Below are 25,013 nucleotides of genomic sequence, written 5' to 3' on the forward strand. Positions count from 1 at the left end.
TAGCTTTGAAGGGCATACTGGACCACATCGATCTAACATATAGTCAGAACATTCCATTCTAAAAGAGAACATAATCCTTTGCACGTGCACATGGAACATTCTCCAGACTAGATCACATGTTAGGCCACGAAACAAATTTTAACAAATTCAAAAAGATCAAAGTCATACCATCCATCTTTTCCAACCACAATGCTATGAAACTAGAAATCAACCACAAGAAAAAATCTGGAAGAACACAAATACACAGAGGTTAAATACACACTACTAAACAATGAATGTGTCAACCAAGATATCAAAAAGGAAATCAAAAAATGCAAGGAGACAAATGAAAATGAAACCATAATGCTCCAAAATCTTTGGCATGCAGCAGAAGCTATTCTGAGAGAGAACTCTGTAACAATACAAGCCTACCTTAAGAAGAAAAAAACTCAAATAGACAACATAACCTCACATCTAAAGAAACTACAAAAAGAACAAATGAAACCCAAAACCTGTGGGAGGAAGAAATATTAAAGTTCAGAGCATAAACAAAATTCAAACTAAAAAAAAAAAAACAAAAAAAAAAAACAAAAAACAATGGATCAATGAAACCAGAAGTTGGTTCTTTGAAAAGACCAACAAAACTGTTAAACTGTTATCCGGACACATCAAAAAAATAAGACAGGACCCATACAAAATAAAAAATGAAAGAGGAGAAATAACAATGGACACCACAGAAATAAAAAGGACTGTAAGAGAATATTATGAAAAATTATATGCTAACAAAGTGAACAAAATAGAAGAAATGGATAAATTTCTTGAAACATAACTTCTTCGCAAAGAAATTTAACATTAAATTTAACATAACTAATGTTATGAATTAAATTTAACATGACTAATTTTTTATTTATTAAATTTATTATTTATTAAATTTAACATAACTAATTAACATAAATTTAACATAACTAATGTTATGAATTAAACATAACTTCTTCCCAAAACTTCTTCGCAAAGAAATTTAACATTTGAACAGACTGCCAACAGTGAAACTGAACCATTAATCAAAAAACTCCCATAAAACAGAAGTTCAGAACCACATGCCTTCACAGGTGAATTCTACTAAATATTTTAAGAAGTTAAAACCTAATTCTTCTCAAATTATTCAAAAAATGAAAGACAAATGAAAGCTTCCAAATTTACCCTAACCCTGATACAAAAGCCAGATAAAGATATTCCTAAAAAAGAGAACTACAAGTCATATCTCTGAAGAACACAGATGCAAAAATCCTCCACAAAATATAAGCAAACAGGGGGCACCTGGGTGGCTCAGTGGGTTAAAGCCTCCGTCTTCGGCTCAGGTCATGATCCCAGGGTCCTGGGATCCAGCCCCACATCCCCCACTATGCTCAGCGGGGAGCTTGCTTCCCCTCCTCTCTGCCTGCCTCTCTGCCTACTTGTGATCTCTGTCTGTCAAATGAATGAATGAATAAATAAATAAATCTTTTTTTTAAATGTTAGCAAACAGAATCCAACAATACATTGAAAAAATCACTCACACAATCAGGTAGGATTTATTCCTGGGCTGCAAGGGTGATTCAGTATTTGCAAATCAACCAATGTGATACTTCATGTCAATAAGAGAAAGGCTAAGAAACATACGTTCATTTCAATAGATGCAAAAAAGCATCTGACAAAGTATAAAATCCATTCATGATCAAAACTCTCAACAAAGTAGGTTTAGAAGGAACATACCACAATACAATAATGGCCATATGTGAAAAACTCACAGCTAACATCATACTCCACATTCACCATGGAGTTGACTGAGAGCTTTTCCCCTAACATCATAAATAAGACAAAGATGTCCACTCAAACCACTTTTATTCAACATAGTACTGGCAGTCCTAACCACAGGCATCAAAAAACAAAAACAAATAAAAAGTATCCAAACTGGTAAGGAAGAACTAAAACTTTCATTACCTGTGGATGACATGAAACCGTAAATAGAAAACCACCAAAAGGGGCGCCTGGGTGGCTCAGTGGGTTAAGCCTCTGCCTTCGGCTCAGGTCATGATCCCAGGGTCCTGGGATCGAGCCCCGCATCAGGCTCCAGAGAGCCTGCTTCCCCTTCTCTCTCTACCTGCCTCTCTTCCTACTTGTGATCTTTCTCTCTGTCAAATAAATAAATAAAATCTTTAAAAAAAAAAAAAAAAAAAAAAAGAAAACCACCAAAAAACTACTAGAATTGATGGATGAATTCAGTAAGGTCATGTGATACAAATCAATGTACAGAAAACCACTGCATTTCTACACACTAATAATGATATACAAATGTCATTAATAATGAATTACAAATTAAGAAACTGTCCCATTGACAACTGCACCAAAAATAACAAAATACCTAGGAATAAAGTTAACCAAGGAGGTGAAAGAACTATACTTTGAAAACAAAAAACACTAATGAAAGAAATTGAAGTTGATACAAACAAATGGATAGATTTTCATGCTCATGGACTTGGAGAACACACACTGTTAAAACATCCGTACTTCTCAAAGCAATCCACAGATTTAATGCAATCCTTATCAAAATATCAACACCATTTTTCACAGAACGGGAACAAATAATCTTAACATTTGTATGGAACCACAAATAGCCAAAGCAATATCAAAAAAGAAGAGCAAAACTTAGAAGTATCACAATCCCAGATTTCAAGATATACTACAAAGCTGTAGTAATCAAAACAGTATGGTACTGGCACACTAACAGACACACAGATCAACAGAACAGGATAGAAAGCCCAGAATTAAGTTCAACACTATATGGTCAATTAATTTTCAACAAAATTAATTTTTTTCAACAGAAGCAAGAATATGCAATAGGAAAAAGTCTCTTCAACAAATGGTGTTCAGAAAACTGGACAGCAACATGCAAAATAATGAAATGGGACCACTTTCTTATACCATAGACAAAAATAAATTCAAAATGGATTAAAGACCTAAATGTGAAACCTGAAACCATAAAAATCCTAGGAGAGAGCACAGGCAGTAATTTCTCTGACATGGACCATATCAGCATTTTTTCTAGATATGTCTTCTGAAGGCAAGGGAAACAAAAGCAAAATTAAACCATTGGGACCACATCAAAATAAAATGTTTCTGCACAGCAAAGGAAACAATCAACAAAACTAAAAGACAACCTACAGAGTGGGAGAAGATACTGGCAAACAATATAGCCAATAAAGGGCTAGTATCCAAAATATATAAAGGACTTATACAACTCAACACCAAAAAACTTCACAAATAATCCAATTAAAAATGGGCAAAAGTCATCAACAGATGTTCTTCCAAAGAAGACATAAAGCCGGCCAACAGACACATGAAAAGATGTTCAACATCACTCATCTTCAGGGAAATGCAAATAAAAACCAGAATGAGATATCACCTGACACCTATCAGAATGGCTGAAATCAAAGACACAAGAAATAAAAAGTTTTTTGGTGAGGACGTAGAGAAAAGGCAGTCTGTTGGTGGGAATGCAAACTGGTGAAGCCACTGTGGAACACAGTATGAACATTCCTAAAAAATGTTAAAACAAAATTACTATATGAGCCAGTAATTCCACTAGTATTTACCCAAAGAAGAGAAAAAGAACACTAATTCATGAAGATATAAACACCCCTATAAAGTTTATTGCAGCATTATTTACAATAGCCAAATTATAGAAACAACTCAAATGTCCAATGATAGATGGAGAAAGATGTGGTATGTAACTCTACAATGGAATATTACTCAGCCATAAAAAAGAAAGAAATCTTACTGTCTGCAACAACATGGATGGATCATGAGTATAATGCTAAATAAGTCAAAGAAAGACAAATACCTAATGTTTCACTCATATGTAGAATTTAAGAAACAAAACAAATTAACAAAGAAAAAAGACAAACACAAAATAACAGACTCTTAACTACAGAGAACAAACGGATGGTTACCAAAGGGGAAGGAGGGGATGGGTGAAATAGGGGAAGGGGATTAAGAGTACACTTATCATGACGAGCACAGTAATGTATAGAGTTGCTGAGTCACTATATTATACACCTGAAACTAATATAACACTGTATGTTACACGTACTAGAATTAAAATTTAAAGAAATAAAGTAAATAAATAAATAAGCAAGCAAGCAAGCAGCTGTGAGTTGTAATATAAATAAATAAATTTTTAGAATGAATGAAGGAATAAGTTTAACATGTCCCTAGTTAACTGACAGGTTTACTAACTTAAATAAAAACACAATGCAAGTGACATATGCACATGTATTATGAACTGATTTTTAAGAACTACAACAGTAATAAAAATTATTTTTATAACTCTTTTTTGTGGGGGGGTACACTGACTGTTTGACCCATATCCTAATTGTCCTAGTTCTCTATCTCCTCAGGGTAAGGTAATTCATCTACTTTTTGGATTTTTCTTTTATTTTGTTACTGTTATAGACAGAAACATCTGCTCACGTGATTAGAAAAAACGGACAAGGAGCAGCAGTGGGTTTAATGATGTAAATTTAAAATTTTCAGGGGCACCTGGGTGGTTCAGTGGGTTAAAGCCTCTGCCTTCAGCTCTGGTCGTGATCCCAGGGTCCTGGGATCGAGCCCCGCATCAGGCTCTCTGCCCAGGGTCCTGGGATCGAGCCCCGCATCAGGCTCTCTGATCAGCGGGGAGCCTGCTTCCTCCTCTCTCTGCCTGCCTCTCTGCCTACTTGTGATCTTTGTCTGTCAAATAAATAAATAAAATTTAAAAGAATAAAAAAAATGAAATTTTCAGAGAATTTCACCAGACACATAGTCTGTCCAATTTAAAAAGTCATATATATGCAGGGGTGCCTAGCTGGCTCAGTTAGAAAACCATGATCTTGATCTCAGGGTTGTGAGCTCTAGCCCCACACTGGGTACAGAAGTTACAGAAAGTCATATGCATGACAAGGCAGTTAAAACTTCCACACACTATGTTATACCAGCACAAAGCACACATCTCCATTACATAAATATATACCTACTAAACTACCGGCACACATCTCATTTTCCTTCATAAACTATTTATTACTCCAGAAAAAGCACTAAACATTGGTAAAGAAATTCTGTCAGGTACCCAACAAACCTGGTATATCTGAAACAGAACACTAAAAATATTTGGAATACCTTCCAATGACGGCATAAAAATAAATGAAGGCTTTTTAGTACATCTTTAAAGAATTTTAAAGAGCCTTTTCCTAAGCAGTAACCTTGCATATGATTGGCTTCAGGGAAAATTAAACCATGTAGTTATTCAAAACAGTAAAAGCATAAATTACGAATTAATTTATTTTTGCATACCTGATGATTGGCAAAATCCAGTATGTGAAGACAGCACTAAATTTTCAGTCACAGGCTTAATTTTCTGCTCATCACTGCTCCCCTCACCTACAGAATTCTGATCATCATCTCCTATATCAGAAGAAGATGATGATGTAATGTCAGCTTGCTTCCTTTTAGTGCTTGTTCTTAAGGAGTTTCTCATTTTCTCCTTGACACCACCTGTCTTCTTTTTCACTGAAGTTCTCGGTTTCTTCAGCTTTTTATTGTCTTCAGAACTTTCCTCACCATCAGAAGATGATGAGCCACTATGTACTTCCTTGGTATTTCTCTTTGAATTTAAATTTCTTCTTTCCCTCAGTTCTATTCTTTTCAGTCTCTTATCAGAAGAATCACAACCATCTTCTTTCATGGAATATTTCTCAGTATCAGATGACGAACAATCCTGTCTCTTCCTCGAACTCTTTTCAGGCAAGTTGCATCTTTTCTTCACTCTACTGGATGCCCCGTTCTTACTCCTTTTGTCTTCTGAAGAATCACAACTATCTCTTTTTCCCTGTAATTTCTCAGTATGATCAGATATTTCATCCTTCTTTTTAGAAGTTTTATCTTTTATTTTCTTACTTTTCTTGTCCCCATAAGTTGTGTCATTCTTATTTTGTTTTATGCCTTTAGGAAAAGGAGAAATTTCTTCTCCCTCGGGTAACTTCTCAGTGCTATCAGATGATGATTCATACTGTTGTTCGATCTTAATTACATTTTTCTTCAAGTCTGTAGTTTTCTTTTCTTTTACTCCAATTCCCTTTTTGCTCTGCTTTTTGTCATCTTCAGAGGATTCATCACTCTGCTCTTTCTTTGGGAAATTCTCAGCAATGTCAGATATGCCAGCCTGTACTTTCTTACACGATTTGGTTTTCAAATGCTTACTCTTTTCTTTAGTTTCAGCAAACTTTTTGTCTTCTGGAGAATTAAAACTCTCCTCTTTCCCTGAAGGCAGCTTATCAGCACCATCAGAATAAACACCTAACTGTTGCTTCTTAGAAATTCGATCTCTTAAGTCCATGTTGGTCCCGTCTTTATCCACTGTGCCTTCTGCTGGAGTGAAATTCTCTCTCTCACATTTCCTTTCAGCATCATCAGATGATCCTTCTTGTGCGGTCTTCAAATTTTTCTGCCCTTGATTATCCATTCCTTTTTTTCTGTGTTTTTCATCTTCAGAAGAATCATAATCTTCTTTATTTGGAACTCTTTTTTTGGTTGTTTTGGCAGCCCCAATTTTACTCATACTCTTTATCTCTTTTTCTAATTCTGAGTCATAATTGGAAGATTCAGACTGGTTTTGTCGTTTCTTTTTAGAAATTATAGACCTCTTAGCTGATTTGCCTTTTTTAATATCATAATCTGAACCAGAAGTAGAACTTTTTCGTTTCCTTTTTCCTTTATCATCTTTCCCTGTTTGAGTCTTTAAATCATACAAAGTCTTCTCATGATTTGTATGAGTTTCATTGATATCAGTATCTGAAGAAGAACTGTGATTCATCCTGGATACCTCTTTGAGGATTGCTAACATTTCATCAGAATCTGAATTCTGATCCACAATCTCCGACTGCTTAGATTTAGGCAATTTATTAGGTTTGGGATTATCTATAGCACTGTCAGAAGAATTCCGCTTATCCTTTTTTCTCATTGGAACTGATAGTTTTTGTTTTTCCTTAACTGTTTCATTACTTTCTTCATCTGAATTAGATGTTGCAGGATTGGTTTCTGTCTGTCGCCTCAAGGGAGTAGTCTTTACACGTGGAGATCTTCGAAGATCAGATTCTTCTGAAAGTAATGGAACTTCACTTTCAAACAAATGCTCACTATCATTCTTTTCCTGTCCAACTCCACAGTTCTCTGGCTTGGGGTTCAGACCAGAACTTTTACAGCCATCTTTATCTTGTGGTACTTCCTGACAATCAGCACCTTTAATTGGAGAATTAGAAAGGGAAACAGGGGTGAGTTTAACATATAATTCTTTTGTTACTTTAGCAGTAGTTTTTGACTTAATACCTCCTCTGTTGTCTTTTGAAGGAATACTTAATTTTACAGGAGAACTTTCCAGTTCTTGGTCAGTTCCACTATTGCCATCTCCCTGATTATCAGCAGAACTCTGAACTTCCATAGCTGTCTCAAGATTTTCAAAAATGTCTTCTGGAACTGAGGAAGGAACAGAAACAATATCCATGTCTAAATCTTCAGAAGTGTTAGCAGGTTCATACTGAGGTTCTTCTTTTTTATCAGATTTCTTATGTTCACCAGTGGCATTTTTATTTGCTCTTTGTTCCTGTACTGTAATATTCTGATCCATGCGCTCACTATCCACCTGCTTTCTTGCCAGTTTAGCTTCTGATTTTGAAATATCTTTTTTCTCTAAAGCACAGGGTTTTTCTCCTTTTCGTACTTTCGTTTCAGACTTAGCATCTATGACCTTATGCTCTTTGGTAATTTTCTCTTTGTTTCCAGCATCCAAAGCTCGAATCTCTGAATTCAACTCTTCTTCTAATGCAAGATGAGCTTTCTTGATATCAGCTAACACAGATTTAAAAGCCTTAAGCTGGCGTAACTTTATAGCAGAACTGGTTTCTGAATTATCTGCTGCCTGCTTCAAAAACTTAACGTAACTGGAGTTCATGTTAGATGTGGTCTCAATCAGTTTTTTTGCCTTCTTAATCATCTCTTTGGGCACAATTAGTGCTGAATAAGAGTAGGTTACTGAACCAGAACATGAATCATCTAATTTCTTTTCTTCTCCATTACAATTGGAACTATTTTTCTTTGGAGAAAATCTGGGTGTGTGGTCATATACTTTATTACTCTTTTCATTGTCAACTTTTATCTTCTTCTTATTTTGTTGCAACAACTGTTCTAAATTTTCAAATACGCTATTACATGCAGTGACCAAGTCCAACAAAGGTTCTGGGTGACAAATGTAGCAATACCACTGGTTGTTTTCATCCATTATTGCAGAGAGCTCCTTTCGACCAAGGTTGCGCAGAATGCATTTCTTGCAGAAGGCATTATGGCAAAAGTCACAACAAATCAAGTTTCCACCTTCTGCACACCACCTGAAATTATTAAAAGATGAAAATATTATTCCAAAGTGAAACTCACTCTAAATTTTTTTCATTATTAAAGCAATTTAAATTTTCCTGCCAGGAATTCTAATAGTAGTTTGGGTCATCTGCTTATTTTTTATTGGAAACTTAAACATAAACCTAAGGTTTTGTAGAAAAGAATGACCTTCCATTAAAGAAAATCAATGATGATACAACAAAAAAATGGATCTAGTAACATACTATGTAAGAATTTCCCCCCAAAAAGTAGACAATACTGAATTTATGTTCATCTTGATTTATTACCTACCTACATTGCTCATCCATTCCATCGGAGTCACGGCTAATATCATCACTCATGTAATATTTAAAGCAATTCTATTAAAAGAAAAGGGGAAGGGGAAATTTTATATTCAAAATGCATAATATTCATAAAGGACAAAAACTTTATTTTCAAGTCATTAAAAAAAGTAGAGGGAAAGTGTGTGTATTTGTGTTTGTTTTAGAAAACCAAAGCAAAATCACTCACTACCAAATAATAGTACTTTCCAGACACAGAAATACCTCAATAAATTAATTCCTTGAAATAGATTTCCATATCATCAAGTACCACTCTACTTTATATAATGTTTGTAAAAGATTTTGGCAAATCAGGATTCTAATTTCATACGATGAACTCCTAAACCTCTACATAAAGATGTATCAGATGCTGCTACTTCAGGTATTTAGTAACCTTCATATATAAACACCTGCTTTGTGTACGGCTAAGCAACATTATCCTACATTAAGTTTCATTCTCTTTAAATCTCAAAACATTATACACAACTGGAAGTATTACACCCAATTTGAGAGAAAAGCCTAATACGTAAGTAAATCTCCTCAAGTCATACAATTAGGTAACAGGCAAAGTTGGTACTCAAATTCAAGTCTGACTGACTTTAAATTAATTTTCACTAAGCCTGGAGAAAGGGAAGGTTCCCTGCCCAGTGATGAAAAGTACCAATTAATAAAATGGGCTAGGCTCAACAGACTAGGCCTTGAAAAAAAAATTATATATTTTAGAAAAGAGAAAGGAAATGCACATTAAAAATCCAGCCATATGAAATTCAACTATCCCATTTTAAAACTAGAAGCTACAACATGTCCCCCTAAATAGGCTCACGGTTGAACTGAATTCAAGCGATGGAGAAACACAAATTGCTAAAAGAAAAAGTAAATTCAGTCTACTTAAGTAGGTCTATATCAAAAACTCATACAATGAAATACTTAGAGGGTCGCCTGGGTGGTCCTGTCAGTAAAGCGTATGCCTTCAGCTCAGGTTGTGATCTTGGGGTCCTGGGACAAGCCCCACATCTGGCTCTCTGCTCAGCAGGGAGTCTGCCTCTCTCTCTCTCTCTCTCTCTCTCTCTCTCTCTCTGATCCTCTGCCCCACTTGTGCTCTCTCACTCTCAAATAAATAAATAAAATCTTGAAAAAAAAAAAAAAAGACCTAGAACTGGATCCCTGAGGAAAATCTGGTCTGCTTCTGCATTTCAAGGAAGCATTTTGTTGGAAAACAAACTAACCCAGAATTAATCTTAGCAGTAATGAATTAGGGAAATCATAATTTTGATACTATAGATATTTAAAATTAACTCCAAGGTATCACTAATAAAAGAGTACACACAGGCTGTTAAAACTATCTATAACACATATGAAGCGTTTTTAATTCTATCATCACCACTGCCCCACATGGAGAGTTGAGATTTGGGTAACCAGAATACACGAGAGGGAAGGTTATAAAACATACATCTGTGCACACGTATAGTCTTTAGATTTGCCAACACACCATGCTCTGCTTCACTTACCAGCCTTTGAATACCATGTTGCCTCTGCTTAGAATATGCTGAGCCAATCCCACTCCATCAGGCTAATCCTATTTATAGCTCAGATATCAGCTTATAGCATCTCCATTATAAAGCCCCCCAACCCAACTACAGAGTACACAGGATTCCTGTATGTTCCCACATTACACAGTACTTCCCCGATCATGGCACTTACTGGGCTTTTTGTAATGTCTGTTCTCCCCATTACAACATAAGCCCTCCAAAGACAGAGACCAGGCCCATCCTCTTCATCACTATGCACCAAAAGTCTGACACTGTAAACCAAATATCTAACACACAGTAAACATACAAATATTTGTGGAATGAATTATAAATAGATCATTACATACCTTACAAATAAGTACTTGCAGTGAAGGATGTCTGTAAATGGAATCTTTTTGAAAATGATTGACCTGCTGTCCACAAGCTGTGCAGCTCACAATCCCATGAAGCCCATCTTCTAGGAGAAAGGAGTGACCATTATTCAGACATACACACACACACACACACACACACATAAAAAAAGATATTTACTTTAGTCAGCATTTTGCAATTTTCATATTGGAAATTAAATACTTCATAATCCTTAGAAAAGTGACATTTTGGACACAAAAGGCTAATAATTTTACAGACTTACTAAAAACATGACAACCTTGGAAAATTCCAGAACTACAAATCCTAATCTGTTTGCTTTTACAGATGCAAACCCTATTTCTCAACATGATAAAACATGAAGGGAATCCATAAGAGAAGTTCTAAAAATAGGGGTCAAGAACTCTTTTTCATTTTGCTATTGCTTTGCAAATAAATTATCAGTTCTTAAAGAATGGGGAAGCAAGTGACATATGTGGAACAGTCTTGCATCCTTATACTTAAAAATTAGGTATCCTCAAAATGAAAATGTCTACACAGACTCTTCCAATATAGTACATGAAAACCTGGTAATTTTAAATTACCAATTTCTTACCTTAAATTTATTTCAATACTATCTATAATTCCCATTAACCTGTCTATCTCACTATCCACTATGTATCAGCACTGTCTACTATTTCCAATTAAGGACAAATAAGACTTATAGGTATATCTACAGATGTTGACAGCAAAACCTGAGGATGACTTGGAGGAGGGGGAAGGCAGAGCCCCATTCCACAGTGTCTGCAGAAAAACAGACTAAAGATAACCCAATGCAACAAAGAGGAAACCTCTCCTGCCTCACTTTCATCCCTAGTTCTGCTTAGGGCAGTGCGTCACAATCTGAGCTGAGCATCAGAATCATCTGAATAAACTTTTTAAAAGCAGAGACAGTCATTTTCACCCCTAAACCACTGAATAAGAATCTCCTAGACTTTTTTTCTTCTAGTTTTAACAGATGATTCTGATGTGCAACCAAGATCTTGACAGAAGATGACAGATTATGATTCCAAACAGGCCAATGAAAATGCCTGCATTCACAAATAAAAAGATAATTAAAATAATAACCTATATCCGTAAATAAAAAACAAAACAATACATACATTTCCCACCTCTCAATTTTCTATTTTGTTTTTTTCTTCCTCTTTAGGTCCAAATCACCATGGACCGGAACACATCACAAATATTCTTATTTGCAGAAGTTAAGAAAGTTTAACCAAGTTTTAAGGGTACCATCATACTTTTCCAGACAATATAGAGAATTTGAAGACTCATATGTAAGTTGCTAATATTTAAATCATACTGTCCTATGTTAGTGTTTGACCTTGAGTGCTCATATACTCTGTATTTGTTTTAACGAAAACAAATACAGTGTGTTTCATTTCAAATAATGACTGCATTAAGATCTACTAATAAAAGAGAATATGAATGTTCATCCAATGTTAACATAATAAATATTAAGCATCTTCTATATGCTTTTATACATATGTCACTCAAAAATTAAAACTAAGTGATCCTTTGGAGAATTCTCCCACATGTGCACAAAGAACCGTATATATGATATTCACTGCAGCACTAAACAGGAAATTAGAAAACTTCAAAAACAAAAAATTGGAAATAATTTCCATCTGGGAAATGGACAGTGGTTTATTCACATAACAAAATTCTATAGAGCAGTGGAAAATAAAAAAACAGATGTATAGTCACTGAGATGGACACACTTCTAAAGCAATGCTGAATGTGAAATGTTGCAAAAGGATATACACAAGATACTACTTTATATATTTTAAGTGAAAAATAAATGCTTTATGAATAATCATGAACAGGAAAAATATAAAAACATATATGAAGATAATATACACAAATGCATGCAAACTTCAAAATAATCATCATGGCGGGGAGGGGGTGGAAATGGAGGAGTAAGACTGAACCAGTATTTCATTTAAGTGAGATGTAAAGCCAACACTGAATAATGGTGCAATGTTACTTCATGTACTTGTTTCTATATGTAAATGCTTCACATTTTTACTTTTAGCTATGAAATACCTTAAGGATTATAACATAATGTGTAAATGGAAAAGAGGCATTTTCATTTCTGAGCTCAACGCCTTTTAATAGATTTAAAGAGAACAAAACTCTATAAAACATTAATGATAAAAACTGAAGATGATACAAAGAAATGGAGACATTCCATGCTAATGGATTAGAAGAACAAATATTGTTAAAATGTCTAAAATTACTCAAAACAATCTACATATTTAATGCAATCCCTATCAAAACACCATGGTATAGCACTTTTCACAGAACTAGAAAAAACAATCCTAAAATTTGCATGGAACCACAAAAGACCCCAAACAGCCAAAGTAACCTTGAAAATGAAAAACAAAGCTAAAGGTATCACAATTTCAGACTTAAATTATTTACAAAGCTGAAGTAATCAAAACAGTATAGTACTGGCACAAAACCAGACATATAGATCAATAGAACAGAACACAAAACCCAGAAATAAGCCCATAATTATACGGTCAATCTCTGACAAAGCAAGAAAAGACTATCCAGTGGGAAAAAGAGACTCTCTTCAACAAATGGTGTTGGGAAAACTTGATAGCTACATGTAAAAGAATGAAACTGAACTACTTTCTTTCACCATATACAAAAATAAACTCAAAATGGATTAAACACCTATATGTGAGATCTGAAACTATAAAAATCTTAGAAGAGGGAAACCTGGTTGGCTCCATCAGCAGAGCGTGCAACTCACGATCTCAAGGTTTTAAGTTTGAGTCCCATGTTGGGTATAAAGATTACTTAAAAAATTAAAAAAAAAATCCTAACTGGGTTTTATATGCAACCAATGAATGTACTATATGTTGGCTAATTGATTTTAAACTTTTAAAAATCCTAGAAGAAAGCAAAGGCAGTGATATCCCTGATATCCACCATCATAACACTTTTCTAGATATGTCTCCTGAGGCAAAGGAAATAAAAGAAAAATAAACTCTTGGGACTACATCAAAATAAAAGGCTTCTGCACAGTGAAGGAAACAATCAACAAAACTAAAAGGCAACCTTTTAGAATGGGAGAAGATATCTGCAAATGATATCTAAGAAAGGGTTAGTATCCAAAACATAAAAAGAACTTATAAATCCCAACACCCAAAAAATGAATAATCCAATTAAAAAATGGGCAGAGAACATGAACAGATATTTCTCCAAAGAAGACATCCAGACAGCCAACAGACACATGAAAAGATGCTCAACATCACTCATTATCAGGGAAATGCAAATCATAAATACAATGAGATATGAACCCACACCTGTCAGAATGGCTAAAATCAAAAACACAAGAAAAACAAGTGTTGACAAAGACGTGGAAAAAAAGGAACCCTCTTCATTATTGGTGGGAATGTCAACTGGTGCACCCATTCTGGAAAACAATATGAAGGTTCCTCAAAAAGTTAAAAATGGAACTATCCTACAATCCAGTAATTCAATTACTGGGTATTTACCCCCAAAATACAAAAACACTAATTCAAAGGGACACATGCACATATTTAGAGAAGCAGTATTTACAACAGCCAAATTATGTAAGCAGCCAAAGTATCCATTGACAGATGAATGGATAAAGAAGATATGGTATATATACACAATGGAATATTATTCAGCCATTAAAAAAGAATGAAATCTTGCCATTTGCAATGACATGGCTAGAACTAGAGAGTGTAATGCTAAGGAAAATAAATCTGAGAAAAACAAATACCATATGATTTCACTCATATGTGGAATTTAAGGGAGAAAAAGGAGCACAAGAAAAAAAAAAAGAGAGATAAGCCAAGAAACAGACTCTTAGCTATAGCAAACAAAACTAATGGTTACCAGAGGGAAGGTGGGTATGGGGATGGATAAAATAGGCAATGGGGATTAAGAAGTACTGTCACGATAAGTACTGTGCGATGTATGGAATTTTTGAATCACTACGCTGTACACCTAAAACTAATATAACACAGCATGCTAAATATACTGGAATTTAAAATAAAAGAAAATTATTGTGCCAGGTAGAAAAATTAGGTGTAAAATATACTTTCTAACAAACTGCGGAAAAGGTTGTCAGTAGGCTATGGTGTTTTTTAAAAAGTGGCTCCTAAAATGGTGGATAAAACTATACCTTTAATTTTGTTTCAAATCAATATAAGATTATACAGAGTTTACCTTCTTGACAGTTTCCTAAGCTAGGCTTTAATTATAGAACTTTCTTAGGAAGCTTGAATATTAACTAGCAATTCAGTACCTCAGATCACTGGTTTATTCATACACGTGTACATAAGCAAACAGTTAAATTCCCTGTATAATTTCTGACAGTTTAAAGATATAGCAAATCATTAAGACAAAAATTAACATGAGAGATTTAGGTACTACTATATATAGGTCTATAAACATACATTTCATTAAGCATAATATAAACATTCTTACACAGAACACTCAATAAAATGTTCCAAATGTATCAGCTTAGACCAAACACCAGCAGCATAGTGAAATGGCACTAAGAATGCACTCCCCATTGCTGGGGAATGTGTGCTGTGGTGAGTGCTGTGAAGTGTGTAAACCTTGCGATTCAAAGACCTGTACCCCTGGGGCTAAAAATACATTATATGTTTATTAAAAAAATTAAAAAATAATGCATTCCCCAACAACTGTGCTTTTTTCATTCTCCTTCTGGACCCTTATACACATTCTAGACACTGAACAAGAGTGCCTCCCCAAAGACCCCACTTAGATACTAATTTTGATACAATGCAGTGCACTTAGTTATCTATTCTCCAGACTCTTGCTACTGATCCCTACAGTCACCTTCAACTTGCTGATTCTCTTTCTTTTAACAAAACTATTCAGCTTTGGCGAGCTCTGCTGCTGCAATGGCCGTTTCCCTACTATGAACTACATTCTCCCTAAATCTTCCCTATGCTTGAAAGGAGCAGAACGCCCTCTTGTGGACAACAGACTAAACATTTCTTTGATTTTCTCCAACAACCTAATGAGTTATTTAATCCAAAAATATATACAATACAGATATATTTTACTAATTCCATCAAGATAAGCATATAGCACTGAAATAAAAATCTGCACAAAATTTCACCAATATAAGTACTACGCTATAATTTCACAAGTAACATGATAAATATTAAAGACATGCTTCCATTACACTTCTACTTAGAAATTTAGTGTCATGTTCTATTTTTAAGAGATTTGTTCCTTTTACAGTCATGGATTATGGCTCTGTAAATCTGCCCAAAAAATATACAGGCACTATTTAAAAATCACACACAAATGGGAAACATACCCCACTGTCATAAATTTCTAAATGAATCCTCCTTATGCTAACTTTCTACAGATGATTAGTCAACATGGTGTGTGTATAAGTGGGGATAGACAGACAAAAGAAAAGACAGCTCAGACAGCTGAAAAGAAGGTTACTAGCTCTAGCTCCCTTCTCCTTCCTACTCATTTCTACATTATTATCCTTACATCAGTTGATCTCCAACTTTAATATACAAAAGAACAAAATGGGGCTCATTCTTGACATCATCCCCCAAAATTCTAATTTGTTAGTGGAGTTAAGGGACTTGCATTTTTAGTAAGCACCCCAAATAATACTAACACACAGGTAACTCTGTGATACAATGTATTACATATATATATATATATATATATATATTTATTTATATTTATATTTATATATATTTATATATATATTTACCTGAAGGCCACAGGCAAGATTTTGTCCAAATCTGAAACTCTTTCCGGGTGAAAGGGAACACATGGTATTTTGGCGTATAGGCATTACAGAACTAATATTCAAGAAGGAAATGCTAAGCTTCTTGAGATAACTTTATAGCCACTGAAGGCAAAGGTATTTTGATAAATGTTTAACCTTTTCTGCTTCAGAGCTCAGAGAGAAACAGAAGTTATTTTTAAGTAGTGCTTTTAATAAACAACGGGCAGAAAAGTGGAGGTATTTTTAATAAGCACATCAGATTTTCCAATATGGTCATAAACAGCAATTTAAACTCATGTTTTCATTTCCACTTGTATTTACCTCCGCGTTTTTTGAGATTTTCAGTTTTCATTTTACTTCTGCTTCTAAATTCAGGCCCTTTAAAATCATCTTTGTCTTCATTCAGCACTGGCTCTGGTTGTACAATCACTGTACCTAGAATGATTTCATTTAAAAAACCATTACACATATTAAATGTGCAAATGAAGTACAAGACTTCAGTTCAGATAAAGCCAACATTGCTGGTACATAATTTTGTTCTTTCAAGCTTTCAATACTTGTGTAAGGACCTCTTCAAAACTAAATAAAACAGGGAAATAGTAAAAGGGCCAGGTGTCAGCAATAAGATTACTTGTTGGAATATAATTAATAAAAAATAGGGTAGGGATCTTATGAACTGATTATAACAGAAATGTGTGAATAAAGTAGAAAGCCTCAGCCCAGTTCTGAATTTTTAGTGCCTATCACAAAAACTGTTTTGAGTATGAACACCCATGCTAAGCTCCAAAAAAGTTTATAAAATAGAAGGACCAGAAGGAAAATTTTAAAAAGACATCCTATTCTTCTCATAATCCAAATCACAAACTCAGAAAAAGATTTGTAAGGGTTTTTTTTATATTGTTTTGGGGGAGGACAGTGGGAGGCAATGTGAGAAGTTAATTCTGCTATTATTGCTATACCTATTCTGAGGCATTTCCCAACTAGTATGTCAAATTTTTAGTACCCTGAAAAGTCCTTAAAGAGTCTTAAAACAGAAGATTGCCTTAAGGTACTTAAGCTCAACTGTTCTAACAATAAACTGTAGAATGAGATCAACTATTGGTCTCTATGGAATATTTTATAAAGAAGGTACTTCTTAGTATAAAACATGTGATCTGAGAAGATAGGTTGTTAATTTAAGTTTTCTTTATAATCTCTCAAGAGCAAATAAAGCAGGAGCATAGTAAAAAGGGTCCAGGTCTCACATTTACCTACATTGCTGGGCTTGGTAATTGGGCATTATTGGCAACATTTAAGAAATTAAAACCCGGGACTTGTCAGGGGCAGTATCCCTGAAACATGGGCCTATGTTATTCAGCACACAGATTTTGGCAAGGTACAACATCTAGTAATATGTATTTCTGAGTCTCTGGAAAAAAGGAAGGGAAAGCAGGCATAGAGGAATGAGTTTTTACAAACTGGTGAATTTAAATAATCTACACACCAAAAAAACCTTCATTTACAACAACCATTTCACATACATACTCTCAGAGAAGCCATAGCATTTGAAAAAGCTCAAGATTTATAATTAATGAAAAAACAGAATTATTTCTGAAGATTCTTCTCTAAATGGAAGCAAAGTAGTAGAGTGGAGAAAGCACTCACTAGCTTTGGATTCAAGCAGACCCAGTTTCCTAATTTAAAGCTTGAAAAAGTTCCTTGAGCTCTGAATCTGTTCCTTTATTTCTACAAGTAGAAACAGTAACTACCTTACAATACTGGTTTGAGGATTAAATGAGTTAGTTCTATAAGAGTCTGGTACCTATACACACTCAATATAGCATTATAATAATCATCATCACCCAAATTCTACCTTATGAAATGGGTCTATTTTTGGTTTGGTGGGAGAGAATTATGATTAATTCAGGTTATAAACATACTGTACTTTCTGCCACAGTACCATTGAAAGAATGAATTTAACTCATATTTCTTAGCTCACCCAGTAACCATCATAAGGACTCCCAGTGACAACCACTGAGAATGTAACAATACTCACACTCCCTCAAGTCGTTGTTTCTGCCCTCGGCCACCAACCATGCATAAAATTGTCACGGGTGATTTGCAAAGACAAGTAAATGGTAGGCCCATCAATTTTGTTTCTACTTTCTCTCATTCATTCCTTTTCCTCATTTCATATTTCATCTACTATAAATCCTAATTTGTCCTAGTCAAGTATTATCTTATGCTCCTTCCCACCATTTTCTTAACTTTCATAATCAAAAAATGTGTCACAAAAATATAAATGTAGACAGAGAACAAAATTTAGTAAAATCTGCTATCAATGATCTGCGAGGATAAATCTGAAAAATCAAACATACTTCCACATATTATTAATAAAGAAAAAATCGAAATCTTTGACTCTGAAACACCATGAAATTACCAAGACCTTTATCATTACTCTTATCGTATAACATACTTCTCTCAGACTTGGGCTATGAAACATCCAAGATTTTTATTTGGCTTTTTTCCCCCAATCTAATTAATGAGGTTTTAAAGTTAGAACTGCAACAGTTGAAAGGCATGTGACAAGGTATTTTAAAGAGATAATTACAAGAAATACACCTAAATCTATCTTTTATAATTAACTTCAGCTTTCGGTCTTAGAGAATTTAAGAATGCGGTAAGATGAAACCAGATTTTTAAATGTTTTCTTGAAGTTTTAAGAATATTTGTGTGTTAACCTATAAAGAAAGCATATTTAAATTTGCTGAGCCAAAACTAAATATAAACATTTAAACTAACTTCCACATTCAAATACAATTTAGAAACCAAAATCTCTTTTCTAAAACCCAATGGAAAGAGAAAATAAGTTTTGTTCTTTTTCAAACCTGACTGCATATATTCTAATTTTTTAACCTCAGTAACACACATTTTCATTACCATTCTAATAATTTCCAGACAACCACTATTAAAATGCTAGCTCTGCTCCTTTACACAAGCTAACAATAATCAAGCCCCAATTTTATAATGACATTTAAAAATACACTTTAACATATGAAAAATCAATACACATTACCTTTTGGCAAGCTTTGCATAGTAATATCATTTTCTGAATTTTCATTAGAAGCATCTTCATTTACAGTTTCATCCAAAGGTTTTTCATCATCAGATTCAATATACTTTGTTACAATTGAAGGTTTCCTATGAAAGAATTAAGTCCATAGAATTATGGACATTTCTGACAGATTAATAACCAAAGAATGTGTTTAGATTGAATGGTGATTCTTAACCAGAGATACACATCAGACTCACCTACAGGAGAACACATCTCTGTACCATATTACCAAAAATTATGATTCAGTAGGTCTGGGGTAGGACCAGGGTATGTTCACTCTAAAAAAGCTACTGGAGGGAATCATAAAGGGATCTCTTCTTTAAGAATCATTACTTTAGGGCGCCTGGGTGGCTCAGTGGGTTAAAGCCTCTGCCTTTGACTCAGGTCATGATCCCCGGGTCCTGGGATTGAGGTCCACATCGGGCTCTCTGCTCAGCGGGGAGCCTGCTTCCCCTCCTCTCTCTCTGCCTGCCTCTCTGCCTACTTGTGATCTCTGTCAAATAAATAAATAAAATCTTTTTTTAAAAAAAGAATCATTCCTTTAGAGAATAAGTTAAAATAAAGCTGTGGTTATTAGGAGACATGCCCACTAGTAAGAAACAATGAATGCCCAGGGCACCTGGATGGCTCAGTCAATAGAGCACCTGACTCTTGATCTCCAGGTTTTGAGTTCAAGCTCCACACTGGGTGTGGAGCCTTCTTAAACACACACACACACACACACACACACCCCAAAAACCAACAAATGCCCAATAAACTGCAAACTTCTAATAAAATCAATACTCTGCAGTATATTATGCTTTATAGTATGATCAGAAGTATTTTCAGTCCTTATGTACAATTCATTTTGACAATTTCACACAGAAAAGTATTTTTACCACTCTTTGATCTCCTTGTAACTTCCTCATAAGTGTAATGGCTACCCCTCCCCATCATCCTGGACAATTTACATAATCCTAAAAAACCCTTATTGCTTCATGAGGCATTCATTTCATTTTTCCTCTGTCCTTCTTTTGAGCACATATATGATCTAAAAGAAATGATCAACATATTGCAAGGACCACTATGGCATGATAAATCCTCCTTGGAAAATTCCATTAAAAATCAAAGTCAGAATGAATCAGTAAGTGTTAAAGTTAATTAATGGATACAAAAGAATTCATTATATTACACTGTCTAGTTTTTAATGGGTATATTTGTATAAAATACTTTAGTCAGAACAAGGGCACCTGAAGTTTCGAAAAGATTATTATTCTTAGAAAAAGAAAATAAAACAATCTGAAAATGTTTTCCCTTCAATATCAACCAACCTTTTTGATCGTGATGATCCTGATGATTTGGATTTTTCTGAAGAGCTAGCTCCCTAAATGTGAGAAATAAATAAAAAAGTGAATACAACTCTCAAAGAACAACCCTACAATTAACTATTTCCTTATACCAAAATCTGTGATGTAGTTAACATAATGGGATATTACTTTTAAGTCTAAAATATTTTTTTAAAAAGGAACTTCAAAAACTAATTATCATTTATTCTCAGGCTTCCTTGAGTTGAGATTAACTTCCTGGTTGTTCTTATTAAATTGTTTCTATTGAACTTTGTGTGTAGGTGAGGATATACTACTACACCATGATCTTGACCCAAGTCAACATCTGATTACAGAAGTAATCAGATCCCAATGGATCTAAAAAATGTGTCATTTTCTCTATCCTAACATATGGCACAAAGTACCTTCTACAATTTGCTTTGAGATACTAAATTTATCCTCATTTTTCCAATATAATCAATATATTTTTTTGGATTAAAATTTTTATACTAGGTAGCATAGACCTGGGTATCATGAGTGAAGGATATCAGAATGGGTTCCTGTAATAACGCTTTAGATACTCTAAATATCCAGTTTTGAGAGATGTCAGAACCATGGAATCATGCCCGTAACAACCACCTTGAGCACCACTGCAATATAATAATGTTCAAATACTTATCTTGTTAGTAAGTCTTCAGTTGTCTGACTTTAGGTATATTGCTAAAGTGAACCACACAATAATAAAAACAATGAACACCTTCTAAAAATAAACAACTACCCAAAATGAAGTATCATAATACTTCAGCATACAGTAAACTTAAACACATGCAGTACTAAACAGAAGCAATCTGGGGTGCGTGGGTGGCGCAGTCGGTTGAGTGTCCAACTCTTGGTTTCAGCTCAGGTCATGATCTCAGGGTCATGAGACCGAGCCCTGTGTTGGGCTCCATGCTCAGCGTGGAATCTGCTTGAGTCTCTCTCTCTCTCCCTCTCCCTCTGCCCCTCCCTGTTATGTGCTCGCTTGCTTGCTCTCTCTAAAATAAATAAATAAATCTTTAAAAAAACCAGAATCAATCTGATAACATATACTCTAGTTGGTTATTAGCAATTAGTAAGTATCTTTTAAATGCTTTTAATTAGTCTTACCTCTTCCTTGCTGTTTTCCATCATATCTGAGTTATTTCCAGAACCACTGACTTTTTCTTAAAAGAGAAGAAATAAAAATTTTATTTATCTCTTCAAAGCATTATCAAACAGAATACCAATACTGCAACTCCATGAAGCCATTTTTCAATCTATGAAGTATAATAGTACTGGTACTATATTACTCACATTAAAATATTTCCAGAAGAATTTTCTCATCAGAACCACTCCCTTGACACACTAACTCCTTCTTTAAAAGCACTAAGTTTCTAGGGATGCCTGGGAGGCTCAGTCAGTTAAGGATCTGCCTTCAGCTCAGGTCATGATCCCAGGCTCCTAGGATGAGTTCTGCATCAGGCTCCTTGCTCAGCCGAGGACCCTGCTTCTCCCTCTGCCTGCCACTTCCCTTGCTTATGCTCTCTCTCCCTGACAAATAAATAAATAAAATCCTTAAAAATAAATAAATAAAAATAAATTAAAACACTAAGTTTCCAGGGAGCTTGGGTGGCTCAGTCAGGTCATGATCTCGCAGTCCTAGGATTGAGCCCCACATCGGACTCCTGGACTCCTTGCTCAGAGGGGAGCCAGCTTTTCCCTCTCCCTCTGCCCGCTACTCCCCCTACTTGTGCTTGCTCTCTCTCCCTCTGTCAAATAAATAAAATCTTTTAAAAAAGAAGATTTTTTTTTAAAAAGCACTAAGTTTCTAAAAATAGTAGTTTGGTGTCAAAACATTTCCTCTTGTAATCTTCTCAGTATTTTCTCTTAAAATTTAATCTCCATCTTTTACTAACAATATAATCATACTATTATTAAATTTTATATCCCTTCACCTAAGACACTGGAAAAATAACAGAAAACTAAACCTAAAGGAAGCGGAGGGAAAGAAATAATAAAGATTATAGCTAAATTTAATGAAACAGAATAGAAAAATCACCAAAACCGAAGTTAGTTCTTTGAAAAGATTAATGAGATTAAGCAACCGTAAGCTAGACCAAGAAAAAAGAGCTGAACTCAAATTACTAGAATCAGAAATTAAAAGGGGGGCATTACAAGCTACCTTAAAGAAATAAAGAGATTACAAAGGAATATCATGAACAATTGTATGCCAAAATATTAGAAAACAAAATATGGACAGATTCCTAAACACACATAAACAAAACTGACTAACGAATACACAATGTGAACTGACCTGTAACTGAAGAGACTGAATTAGTAATCAAAAACTACTCAGAAAAAAATCAAAGGTTCAGATGCCTTCACCACTGAAATATACCAAACATTCAAAAAAAATTCTTCAAAAACTCTTACAATATAAAAAGGAGGGATACTTCCCAATTAATGTTTATGAGACCAGTATCATACCAAAACCAGTAAAGTGACCACAAAAAGAGAAATCTACAGAATACTATCACAAATATAGAAAGAAATGTCCTCAACAAAATACTAGCAAACTTCAACAGAATAAAAGACAAGTCCTTCTCCCACAGAGGGGGAGAAAATCTGCAAAAGACAAATCTCATAAGGAGCTATTATCTAAAGGATACAAAGAACTCAATAATAATAAACATGATTAGAAATGGGCAAAAGATCTGAAGATACCTTACCAAAGATACACAAGTGACAAGCATATGAAAAGATGCTCCACATCACATGTCATGATGGAATTGGAAATTAAAACAAGCAGATAGTACTATACAATCAATGGATAAATGCAGAACACTGACAACATCAAATGCTGGTGAGGATGTGGAGCAACACAAGTCTCATTCAATTGCTCTTGGGAAGGGAAAATGGTACAACCACTCTGGAAGACATTGGGGCAGTTTCTTACAAAATGAACCATTCTCTTACCATGTGATCCAGCAATCACACTCCTTGATAATTACCCAAATAAGATGAAAACTAAATCCACTCAAAACCTGCACACAGAGCTTATAAACACTTTTATTTTACATAAACACCCTTTTTATTTATGTAAAGATCTTTATAAGTAGCTTTATTCATAACCACCAAAACATGGAAACAACCAACATATCCTTCACAAGGTGAATAGGATAAATTAACCCTGGTACATCCAGACAATGGAGTAGTATTCATCACTTTAAAAAAAAAGAGAGATGGAGGAAACCTAAATGTTTATTACGTGAAAGAACCCAATCTGAAAAGGCCACCTATTAGGACATACTGGAAAAGGCAAAGCCATGGAAACTGTAAAAACTTCAGTGACTGCCAGGAGTTTAAGGGGAAAGGAAGAATGGATAGATGGAACAGAGAATTTTAAGTGTAGTGAAACCAACCTGTATGATACTACAATGGTAGATACATGTCATTACACATGTGTCAAAATCCTCAGAATGTATAACACCAAGAGTGAAAACTAATGCAAACTATGGGTTCTAGGTGATAATGGCTTGTCAGTGTAAGTTCATCAACTGTAAGAAATGTACAGCTGTGGTGTTGCCTGTTGACAGTGGGGTAAGCTATGCATGTGTGGGGAGGAAGATATAGGAAATCCTTGTACTTTTCATTCAATTTTTCTGTGAACATAAAACTGCTCTGGGGTGCCTGGGTGGTTCAGTTGGTTAACCACTGCCTTCGGCTCAGGTCATGATCCCAGAATTCTGGGATGGAGTCCCACATCCGGCTCCTTGCTTAGCAGGGAGACTGCTTCTCTGCCCCTCTCCTGGTTTGTGCATTCTCTCTCTTTCTCTCATTCTCTCTCTTAAATAAATAAATAAAATCTTGGAAAATTTTTAAAAAGTAAACAGCTCTAAAAACTAAAAGTTATTTTAATAGACCCTAAAAAAAGGGAACATCAACTATCTACAAAATACCCACCAGTTAACATCATACTAAAAGTGAAAGACTGAATCCTTTCTCCCCAAGATCAGAAACAAGAAAGGAAATCCACTCTTGCCACTTCTATTCAATATTGTAATGAAGATTCTAGCCAGAGCAAGCAGTCAAGAGAAAGAAAAGGCATCAAGATTGAAAACAAAGAAG

General features: G+C 34.7%; 1 protein-coding gene across 5 annotated transcripts in view; it reads right to left on the reverse strand.

Annotated features, from left to right (window-relative positions):
* Positions 1-25,013, reverse strand: part of ATRX (ATRX chromatin remodeler) — a 294,269-nt gene that overhangs the window by 191,782 nt on the left and 77,474 nt on the right. For 2 of the 5 annotated variants that reach the window (XM_032840597.1, XM_032840593.1), the window contains exons 3-9: positions 22,014-22,069; positions 20,874-20,926; positions 19,525-19,649; positions 16,791-16,904; positions 10,636-10,745; positions 8,731-8,798; positions 5,347-8,432 (exon numbers count right to left, since the gene is read on the reverse strand). In XM_032840597.1, the coding sequence (XP_032696488.1) occupies positions 5,347-8,432; positions 8,731-8,798; positions 10,636-10,745; positions 16,791-16,904; positions 19,525-19,649; positions 20,874-20,926; positions 22,014-22,069 (3,612 nt within the window). The remainder of the gene's footprint in view (positions 1-5,346; positions 8,433-8,730; positions 8,799-10,635; positions 10,746-16,790; positions 16,905-19,524; positions 19,650-20,873; positions 20,927-22,013; positions 22,070-25,013) is intronic. The other 3 variants (XM_032840594.1, XM_032840596.1, XM_032840595.1) reach the window with 3 other exon arrangements.

Source organism: Lontra canadensis, unplaced genomic scaffold, assembly GCF_010015895.1.
Source record: "Lontra canadensis isolate GAN:19392208 unplaced genomic scaffold, GSC_riverotter_1.0 scaffold114, whole genome shotgun sequence".
Taxonomy (NCBI): Eukaryota; Metazoa; Chordata; class Mammalia; order Carnivora; family Mustelidae; genus Lontra; species Lontra canadensis.